Raw genomic sequence first — 11,666 nt, forward strand, 5'->3', positions numbered from 1 at the left:
TGTGGCTAGAATCTTTCTGCCAGCTGCAGATTGCCAGAGAACAGCAAGGCACCAAAGCACAGCTGCACAATTAAACTGAGCATTTTGTAAACTGTCAAATTACCCAAAATAACTTTGGATTGAGGTTTCCACTTATAAACCAAATCTTCCACTTATCTGCCCTGGTTCTTTCTGTCTACAGAAGAGTAAAGATATATTGTTCATCTCTATTACTTTTTGGCAGCATCACATACTCCTAAGAGCGGTAATTAAATGTTTGTGGGAGAAGCAGTTTGTGAGGCTGAATTCTACACTGGAACCCATTAAAAAGGTAGCATTCACCAACACTTGCCATACAGCAGTAGGTCAGGTGCCACGGTTTTTCCCCTATACTTGGAAAGAGGTAATAATGGCTGGCAAATATTGACTTCTTAATGACCACCACTGTATTGCTATAGGAGTTTATTAGTGTGCTCAGCATGTATAAAAAACTGAAAAATTGTGCATCCCGTGCTCTTACATTTTAAGGATCAAATTCTGCCATAAGATATATGTGCACAACTTCCACTGAAGTCAATGGTAATTTTATGCATATATCTGAGGGCAGAATTTAAACCTCGATTCAGTGATGACAATGACTTTTTTTTTTAAATTCCAAGATCAACGTCAGAGATCCTATTATTTACCTCTTAAATCTCTGGGACTTGTTTTACTGTCATTGCAACTAAAAGAAGACAGTAAATATTTGGCATTCTTTGACTGGCCCTGGAAGGGATAACGTTGAATTTCTCTAATCTGGTCTTAGGAGTTCCATGATTCTACTGATACGTCTATTATCTTCAGCTAGAAATAGTCATCTTCTCTGATCCAGGTAATAGGAATCCTGAGACTAAATCCAAACCAAAAGATTTGGACATGCAGATGAATTAACAACAGGCACACTGAATGATTTCAAGTGGCAGTAAGCAACTTTATTTAAGACAGGGGAAAGCATTGTATGTGAGAATGGGGGATGGCATATCAGACATTTAATGGGGTCTAGTACAAGGTTGCAGGATTCCTGCCATAAAACCAATAACTGAGGATAGTTTGTTTCTGAATCTTCTTTAACAGCCCCCACCCCATGTCTATAGAAGGTGTAAAAGTTACCAAGAGAGGATTTCAGTGCATCAAGACTTCTTGTCTCCCCTTTTTCCCCATAGGTAAATGGGCCACCAGTGAAATCCAGGATCTCATTTACCTCTGGGAACTGGTCCCTTGTAGCCTTATCTGTACTGGACACTGGCTGCAAGTTGCAAAAAGCTAAAACATTTAACAAATTTAATATTAGGAAAGGAAGACTTAATTCTTATAACCTAACTGTGCTTCCATGATGCTGTGAGGAAGGGGGGGAACCCACACTTTTGCCAATTAAGTCCAAGGGGAAAAATTTCTTCCTGATGCAGGCAGTTAAGTTAGACTTGCAGCATCCTAAAAACAAAGCTGTTATGCTACAACTAAGAGGAGTGAGTGCAGGGCAACTAGCTGGAACAAGAGGCTTTTGAAAACCTGGGGTGGGGGGAGGGAGTCTAAATAAGTGGGGATGAAAGAGGCACTATGAGTACAAACTGGCTAGCCCATGCCCCTGTCAATGGGAAGCCTGTGGTCTCTCCCCCACCTCCATTCCCACCATGGGTGTGTTCTTGCATCCACCTCTCCTTCCCCACCTCCTGCTAGGACTGTGTACATCAGGGTGGGGCATTAAGAGTCAAGTGTATTAGTTTGTCAAACTGTAATTTTATATAAAAAAAGACAACCTCAGCTTTTACTTACATATAGCCTCCCCCTGATGTTTACAGGAAGAAGGCAACAAGTGAAAGCTTGCTGATATATTTGTATTACTGTATACTAGTTGCTCTCTCCATATTTACTTGGAAGGAACATCAGCTTGGGGGGAGGAGTCATTGGTCTGAAAAATTTTTACTTATGGGATTTTCAAATGTTCCTAAGTGATTTAGGAACACCATAAGACTTCCAATGGGAATGGTCATCTATGCACTTAGAAAATCCTACCCACTATAGTTAAAAGTAATACATAAGATTAACTGAAATCAGTTAATTTTTCTATTTCCCTTCAATTTAGTTTGTGTATTCAAACAGCACTTTGTGTTTAGTCAATACCACTGTTCACCCAATAAAGTCATTTTTTTCCCTTGCTGAAGGCACCCTTATCAATAGGAAAGAAGAACAGTGTCTACACTGCATTTAAAAAAAAAAATAAAATATTTTCAGGGACATTTTATTTAAAGGATTCTGTACCGAAATCTGGAACGTTTAAAATTAGCTTTGTCAAAAAGTTGACAGTGTCTCTTTAATAAATACTTAACAATTTACATCTTCAAAGCACTGTACCACCAACGATAAATATTAACATAAAGTGAGTGAGTGTCAGATATTAAAGAGACACCAACATAAATTAAAGTAGGATTCATTTCAGAAGTCTGCCAAAATAGGGCAGAGTTCCATTAACAATGGAAAGTGCTGTTGGGCTAAAATATGAAAAAAGTAAAGTGGGACAAGTTTTAAATCCCTTTTATCGTAATTGGATTTTTTTACACAGGAGAAAAAGAAAAAACACTGGATATACATACACTACACTTAGAGATCATGGACTTGTGGAAATGCATTGCAAATACAAGGAAAGTGGAAAACATGCAATTGCTTTTGGCTGTTGTCTTCTTCCTATGTGCAGCAAGCTACAGCTAAAAGTTGTCATCTACTTTTGGTCAGAGTGATTTATTTTAAGTAGTTTCCTACAGCTGTATGTGTCACCTAAATAATTTGTATCAAATATCTAGTTTAACAAAATTAAGAATTTTAATTCTTCATCTCATTAAACCAATGATTCCCAAATCATATCACAATCACAATCAAAATAGAGACTGCACTTAATCCCTTTTCTGGTTCCTTCTTTTGCACTTTCCAGTTGTTTGTTCCTCTTTTGTTTAGTCTCTCCCTCTATTGTCTTTGGAGTGTCAGGGAACAGAGGCTACTCATTTGTGAGTGTAGTTGGAGCACCTTTCCATTCCAAAAAGTCACGCTACTGGGGAAGTGTGCCTGGGAACTAGCAGCCCCCAAACCATCTAGAAAGCAACGACCACTGAAACTCTATTCATAACCCCTCATAGACCTAAAATGTCTAGTGCAAAAATCAACATAATTTTTCATTCCTTTCACCAAATTCAGAACATTGAGTAAGGACTTCAAAGTAGTAGGATCTTCAGAAGCCATATACTGGCAATTCTCCATCAAGAATTGCCATATCTATATATATCCATCCCCTCTTGTATCTTAATTCCTAGGTTTCAAAATAACTTGTTGCACCTGCTCTGTAATTTCAAGGTCGACTAGATGCAGCAAGTCTGGATCAGGTAAAAAATGCGGCCATCCTTTTGGGACAGAAGATCGAAGACATTAGAAGAATGGCTCCAATGCTATTGCAAGGAAATCAGATTACCCCCCCCCCCACATACACACACAGAACAACCAAACAACCCCACACAGTAGTGATCATTGAAAAGTCAAATATTTTATATTAAACCTGCCATTAACTTAAAATATTTAGTACTTCTGAGGATGATTAAAGTCAGATGTCCAGTTACAAATTTTCAACTTAAAGTATTAACTGACACCAGTTTTATACCTAGTATTTAGGTATCAGTAAATAAACATGGAGAGAGCAGTACACAGCAACAATGAAGTGCAGCTGCAATCTCCCACCCTATCCTCAATATAACTATCATCTACACTTTTAGGCAGCAATAAGCCTATAATAAAATGAAACTCACTGTTAGTCATGATTTGGAAGATTAAAATGTGTATGCATCATTGTATGTTATGTGGATTTCTTTGAAAGTGTGTAGAAGTACTTCATTTTAAACAGATATTTGTTTCAAACTTTATGATGGGCAGTGATGCCTAGTGGATAGAGCACTAGACTAACTCTGGAGACTTGGGTTCTACTTCTGGAACTGCCACTGGCCTAGGGGGTGACTTTGAGCAAGTCACTTTGCTGCTCTGTGCCTCAGTTTCCCCATCTGTAAAATGGGGGAAATGATACTTAACTCTTGTGTAGCGCTTCATCTGTAGCTTACAAAAGAGCTAAGTATGAAATACAAGAGCATTGATGTTTCTTTCATTCATTTTATCAAATTACAATATATTCTTGACATAAAATTAGAGTCTTTCATAAGAAGGTATACGAAAGGACAATGCTGGTACACACTAGCAAACAGTTTAGAAACTTAAAAATAATCAGTACAATATGAAAAAAGGAGATTGAGGTTATTACAAGTCCTAAATTAAAATTTTAAAAAGGTCTCTTTGAAACAAACAATAGTAAGGAAGTTTCAGCATTCATACTGACATTTCATACAAATAATCATTTCCTTTTTTATGTAATACTTCACCTGGGCACCTGTATAGCATTTTGCTGACTGTATTGGGATAGATTAGATAGCTACATAAAATTTTTTTAAAACACTACATACAGTATACTCTAAAGTTGAACTTTTTTAAAGTTTAAAAAATCCCAGTTGCTGTTTTAAAAGAGTTATAGATTATAAATCTATATCTCCAGAGCTATTCAAAATGAATCTCAGTAAAAGTTATTTTACTGCTATTCTCCAGTAGGAAGTTTATGACCCAAAAAAAAAAAAAAAGAAGTGTTAATGAGCAGGCAGATGCTAAACAAACTGCGAGCTTTATAGTTAAACATATTATTTGGTAGGAGAATTGTAAATATGTAAGTATTGTCGTTCATATTAAACAAAACCATTAGAATTTACCTTGACAAAAGGTGTCGTGAGAATTTGTTATTTATAAAAGCACTTTGAGGGTAAGTGCTCTGCCAGAGAACTTCTGGCAGAGTCAAACCTCTCTTGTGCATGCAAGTGATGAGTAGTACATTCTGCGTGACCAGCTATGGACTTGATCCCAATCCCATTGAAGTCAGGGTCAAAACTCCTACAAAGGGAGGAGGTATTAGATCAGACAGCAAGCTGATATTTTCCTGAGATTTAATCATTGTAAAGCTGAAAGATGAAATAAAAATTACAAGGCTTTTGAATAGTAGGTTTTTACAGGCAATATGTGCTGTAATACCTAGATAAATAGTGCTGGTTAAGTGCAGACTTTCAGCATTTACTCTGAATTTTGCAGTTTTTGTTGATGTAAGCAGCCATATACTCTTGCTGCAACTATATCCTTTAATTATATACACTGTATGTTTAAACTAAAGACATTAAAGACCCTTCCCCCACCAAGGAACAGGAAATAAACTTATGTATTAGGTATCAGTTGATAGCTCAAGTTAGCTCCCCCACAGCCATTATGTAGTACTGCATAAAAATTTATTGCAATAATTTGTAAACACCACACAATTAACAAAAGTCATTAGCTCATTGCAAAATAAAGTCTGAATAATTCCAAACTAGGTCATATGTAGAAAAAAGCTTTTTGAAAAGTCGTCTTAATTGCTGACATTCATGGAAAGTTTTAAGATTTAAAAGAATTCTAAAAAAACCTGACTGTGTTAAGATCCTGATTCAGCAAGATACTTAAGCACATCAAAGCAACTACCCATAAGTTTAAAGTTCCGTGTTTTGCTGACTTAGAGTCACGTTTTAAACTGAAGACATTTGAGTTTGGGGAGTGGGAGGGTGACATTGAAATGTTCTTAAGCTACAGCCCTTTAACACAGAGCATATTTTTGTACTGACAAGCAATAAACTGGTAGAGAAAGTATCTTGCATTAGAAATCAAGTCAGTCTTAACTTTGTAAAAAGAGTTTTAACAGCATATACAGCAATTTAATCTGTGAAAGAGAAAATGTTCAGTTCAAAACACATACTGGGTCAACTAACTCAAAGCTTTAACCGGTGGCCAAAAAATATCCTATAAAGTATTTCTCAGTGTTGAGTCATTGTAACGCAATTTACTGAAATTGCAAATATGGATAGAAAAAACCACCACCAAGAACAAATGTATGCTACCATTACATAGCTCAATACAGCTCTAATATTAGTCTATTGACTTTTAAACAACTTACATAATAAACCCTATTTCAGAAGCCAAATTGGGATCAACCTCCTTGAGCTATTGAACCCAGTATTAGAGTCCACCAGCTTTGGAGTTTTAGAGGCACTTATTACTTCCCAGTTTCGCTAAATCCATGCTGTTTGACTTACCTCTAACATCTCTTAATCTCTAACAGTATAATAAAGTTCTGGACATGAATGCAGAAGCCACCAGTGAAAGTCTAATTAATGGATTTTAGGATCTCAGATGATTATGCTGTGGGATTTAAGGTCTTAAAGTAAGCATGCCTGTGTGTGTTTAGGAATGCCTATGTAGCTGGGAATGTATTTCCCAGTGTGGATAGACAAACACTAGCTCTGCTCAAGCTAGTGTCCTAAAAATAGCTGTGTGGCCACAGCAGCATGGCTAGCAACACAAGTCCATACCCATGAGAAGAGGGGTCAGGCAGGTTTATACTTGGGTGCCTAGTCTAAACCACCATTGACATACTGCTATTTTTAATATGCTAGCTCAAGTATAGCTAGCGCATGTATGTCCAGCCAGGCTGGAAAGCACACTCCCAGCTGCAGCGTAGACATACCTACCCTTGCTTGTATGTAGAAATACAAAAAGTGGAGTTTCTTGGGGCAACGCTGTTGAGACACCAAACAGCCTAAATTTAGAGCCGTGAAATTCACCCTTAGTCACTATTCCCAATCTTGTCTGGTTGTTAGGATATTGGAAAATATGGCACTCACCAGTACAAAGTAGTAGGCATACAGAGCTGCCAAGTGATGAATTACAAAAAATTTATCACCAATTGCCTTCCAATAGTAAGTAATAAGAAACAAATCTGTAAGGGAAAAAAACCCATTACTACAACGTAAGCTACCTAAGGACTATAATAGTTCTCTTTAAAGCTTTCAATATTACAGCAATCTAAAAGGAAAAACCCTTTTTGGTTATCTGAGCTATGCATATATTTTGAATGACAAATGGTGTCCAACTGAACCCACAAAAAAGAAAAATAATCTGAATTGTCTTTAACTAGAGCATTTTAAGCTCAAGACTTCTGTATTCCACCCCCCAAATCACCCTGCACTTCAGATGGACATTAAATGTGAAAGGAAAAATTAGGCCTAATCACTGGTTAAAATACTTTAGCTCTTCAAAAAAATGTTCATAAATCTTTATATTTCCTATGTGAAGGGAGCTGCCTGGCCACAGGAGGTACACTGTGAGCAAGAGTAGATCCAGGGACCCCCCCAGTTATAGGTCCTGGTCTGGAAGAGGACTCATGAGCCCACAGTAATTGTATCAAGAAACCCAGAGAGAAAAAGGGGCTTGAGGACACTGCCAGAATATGACTAGGTCCACTATGGGAATGGTGGAGCAGCAGATATTAGCAAGGCAGGGACCCCTAATGCTAAAAACATTAGCTCTTTGATTTGTTGATTTCATTTAGTCATAGTCCACCAGTGATCACAAAAGATAATGATAACCTATGTCAGATTATTTAAGAACAAATAATTGAGTGAAAGTACAACTGTAAGTAAGGATGACAGCCACATCAGATAAAATTAAAGATATTTTCAACCTCTTTCACATAGGATCAGACTCTGGCTTAAAAATATATAGGAAGACAGGGACAATGGGGAGAGGAGTAAGTATGCAGCTGTTTCCCCCAGCTTTGTTGGGATTGCAAAAAACTTGCAGCTTGCACTCTATGGGCACAGGGGAGAGTGAGGATATTAAAACTGCCAGCAGCAGTAGACATCCCAAAAGGGGTTGGGGTCACAACTCCCATCCCTTCTGCATTGTCTGGAGGACCAGAGCTGAGTATTAAGGTTGTTCACTGGACCATCTTAAAGCATGCAGTAGTAGCCACACTACTGTTGGGTGTTCCTTCAGCACCTAATAAGGCAGTATTTCCATCTCTCTCCTCCACTAGCAGGTTACCTCCAGAAACTGTACCACAGCTCACGAACACAGCAGTAGCTTTAAAAGCTACACTGGAACCTATATTGTTTATAGAAGCTCATCACATCTTCAGAATAATATTTAGATGTATCTTTGTAAGTGATAGACAATGTATATAGTTACCAGAAATGAGGTAGCCTGTGGTAATAGCAATATTCAGTTTCACAATTGAAGGGTCACCCCTGTAAACATAAAAAAGGTACAGTTTCAGCCTTTATAATAAAAAGTTAAATTTGCATAGGACATACAAATATCACAAACCATTCCCCTCCCCCCAGGCCACTCATGCTTGATCCAGCCATGTAGCATCATGGGAATTCGGGTGAGAGGGAGAGGAGAAGTTGCTAATTAGGAAGACTGATTCCAAAGACAGAACACATCTGCTGCCCCAGGGAGGCCAGCAGCAAGGATCACCTCATGCCTTGGGCAGCTGGCAAGGGAATGGAGCTGAAACTCAATAAGTCCCCCGGCATACTGAGGAGATGAACAAAGGTCAGCTAATACAGAGTGCTTGTCAGCACCAGGGCCGGCTCTAGGTTTTTTGCTGCCCCAAGCTCCAAGAGCACAACTGCCCAAGCAAAAAAAGGGAGGTGGCAGGAATGCCGCCTCTGGAATTGTGCCGCCCCAAGCACATGCTTGCTTTGCTGATGCCTAGAGCCAGTAATAATGTCAGCAAAGGTGCTGACCAGGAAACACCCCCTTTTATGCCTCTGATCCTGCTCTAATTTTAGCAAACGTAGTTTGGGATGATAAGTACCAGTTGAGTGAGAAGTGATTTTTAAAAAAACCTAATCATAAGATACCATGTTGACAGCTAAGTGCAAGGGAACATGAAAATTACTCTCCTGTAACCAAGCTATTTAAGAGGATCTCAGCACAGTCTCACTTTTGGGAAGTGCTGAAATTGTAACTTGGACTGATGGAAACTTCTAAACAGCAGTGCCCACCGCTGCACTCCGTGCGCCCTGCCCCTCTCCTCATGGCTCCTCAAAGGGCAAAGCCATAAAAGCATACATGGTGTGCCAACCACCTCAGTTCTTTTACCACATCAAGTCCAAAGTTGTAATTAGGACTCAGAGGAAAAAGGTGGGAAGCGAGTGTCATTATGCAGAATCCATCTCCAGGAGCTCTGGTTACAGGTGACTAACTTTCATTTGTTCTTTGAGTGGCCTCGGCACATTCCCACTCCTAGGAGTCTGGCAAGCAGTATTCTTCACTCTATACAGTGATCCAATGAGGTCTCATTAAAAATATTGTAAACTGCTTTACCAAATTGTGCATCTGATCTAGATGCCACATGTAAGGAATGTTTTATGAAGTATGAATTGAGACTAAGTAAAAGCTGTACAGATGCAGCTTTGTTCTCAGAGTGCACTCTAAGGTCTTTTGGAAAAGGTGCATTTAAAACACTCTTCAATACAGAGTCCAACCCATGTAGAAAGGTGTTGGGATGTGACTGCCCAAACTTCACTCTTTCCCCGTAAGAGACAAATAGTCTTGGCAATTTTCTGCCAGTCATAAAAGGCTAATGTTCTGTTAGCATCCAAGGTATGGAGTTTACCTAGAATGTAGCCTTGGAAAAAATACTGGCAAGTTTATGGATTGATGGGGATGATAGATGTTCATTAAACCCTTCAGAATCTTTTTAATTTATCATGACTAAATACAATATTTTGTTCAACTAAGCTATAGTGAGCAGACATGGCTGCGAGATGTATTTTTACCAATGATATGGAGAGTCTCAAGCATTTCAGATTAATGAGATACTCCCATATGAATAGGAACTAAACCTAGGTTGACTGTTAGTTGCCCACAAAGAGAGCCATTTCCACTTACGATCGTAAAAGTCGATGTTTCCTGGAGTTTAAACAGAATTCCTGTGCTTTTTACTCAGAACAGAACTATTCTATATCTGTCAAAATACTATTCTGCCCCATGGAGGCCTGGATGGCAAATCTGACCTCTAGGCTGGGCCCGTAATTCCAGGGAGAGACAGATAAACTGTTTATGATCATTGCAGTAGATCCCACAACTGCCGTTGTCTCACACAGGCCAAAGTAACTTTAGCTTTCTCTTGTTCGAATATTCATGAGAACCTTGAATTAGAAGAATTTGGGGCTGAGGGACAGAGAGGAGGAAACCTACTCCCTAGTCTACAGGAAATGAATCAGAGATGGACCGGTTGTCCATTCCTTCTCTGGAGCAATACCTCGGACAATTGGTGTTACATCTTGTTGCAGATAGGTCCATCTCCAGGTACTCCCATGGGGAAGGGATGTCACTCTATAGAAAGTTCCCAAGTGACCACCTGTGCTGATCATGAAAGTCTCTGTCAACTGATCTGCCAGTATGTTGTCTTTGTCTGCAAAGTGAGGAGCTATATGATAAATTTGGTGTGCCATGCACCATTCCCACAGAGCCACCTGCCTGGAGTGGGCTAAACTGAGCTGCAGTTCTTCCTTTTCCTTCACCGAAACACGAAATTGCCATATCACATCAGACCAGTGGTCTTTCGATTCTAAAAAAGCTTCCATAGTGGACAGTGCTCGTTGGTGAAGTTTCATATTAATTCCTGTCAGCTAGTGATTTACTTATGACCTGAAGCATACCTTCCTCCTCCCCCCACCAATTTATCTCTCCTATTCTCACAACCTCCGACTTCTCCCTCATTTTCATAACCTTAAACAATACCGAAGTAGTCTATAAAGTCAATGGTATTAAGAAGAGGGGGGGAGGGGAACCTACTAATATGGAACCAATAGAAATCAAGGGAGCTTAGAATCTTGCAGGACAGAACCCTAAACAATTATAATATCCCTGTGAGGAAAAAGTGAAAGCATTATCCTATTCTTAGGAATGAAAAACAAAATAGCATTAAAAAGAATATTCCCAAAGCCACACGTCAAGTCAGTTGCAAAGTTGTGATTAGAACTCCTAACTTCATAGCATCCAGTCCTGTTCAGTAGACTAGACCATATTGCATTCTATTACTGATCTGGAAACTGAACAATATCAAATGCAAACATTTGTTCTGTTCTTTTAAAACCAGATGAAATATTTTTTGCATTTGAGTTTAGTCAGATTCCCATGTTGTGATTCAGTTTAAAATAAAGTTATGGTGGAAAGAAGAGTTAAAGCTTTAAAAAAAATAAAAAGTTTAATTATACAGGTAAAATCAACAGTATCTCTTATATTTAAAGAAAGGGAAAAGTCAGTCCCAATAAAGGGTAACAGCTTCAATCTCATGAATCAACTCAAACAAAATCCTGTATTATACTGCTAAAGTCTGTTGGGGGTGGGAAAAAAGGACAAACGCCAAGGACCAAAACCAGTAAACTTATTTTCTTTTGAGTTTTTAAGTTGTAATGCAGAAAGATCTTCTAATTAGAGGAACTACTGGAAAAAAATAGTGAAGGAGGAGCAGCAGCAGCATTTATTAGAGAGAGTACCTCTGTTGTACCACTATTGACAAAAATCTTTTTGGAGGGGGTGGGGAGCTGAAGAACTGTTATAGTGTCTTGGTTATACTAAAGAAACCAAAAAAATCCCCACCCATCTCATCTAATCTAATTTTTGGTCATAATCTCCCCCTCCCCCCCCCAATATTCTGAGGGTGCAACCAACCTAATTTTCAATTACTAAGGGACAGT

General features: G+C 38.7%; 1 protein-coding gene across 1 annotated transcript in view; it reads right to left on the minus strand.

The window, feature by feature from the left end:
* TLCD4 (TLC domain containing 4) overlaps positions 1-11,666 on the minus strand; it is a 58,220-nt gene that overhangs the window by 21,787 nt on the left and 24,767 nt on the right. The window contains exons 4-5 of the mRNA XM_048860659.2: positions 8,140-8,198; positions 6,795-6,889 (exon numbers count right to left, since the gene is read on the minus strand). Of these exons, the coding sequence (XP_048716616.1) occupies positions 6,795-6,889; positions 8,140-8,198 (154 nt within the window). The remainder of the gene's footprint in view (positions 1-6,794; positions 6,890-8,139; positions 8,199-11,666) is intronic.

This window comes from Caretta caretta, chromosome 8 (genome assembly GCF_965140235.1).
Source record: "Caretta caretta isolate rCarCar2 chromosome 8, rCarCar1.hap1, whole genome shotgun sequence".
NCBI classification, from domain to species: Eukaryota; Metazoa; Chordata; order Testudines; family Cheloniidae; genus Caretta; species Caretta caretta.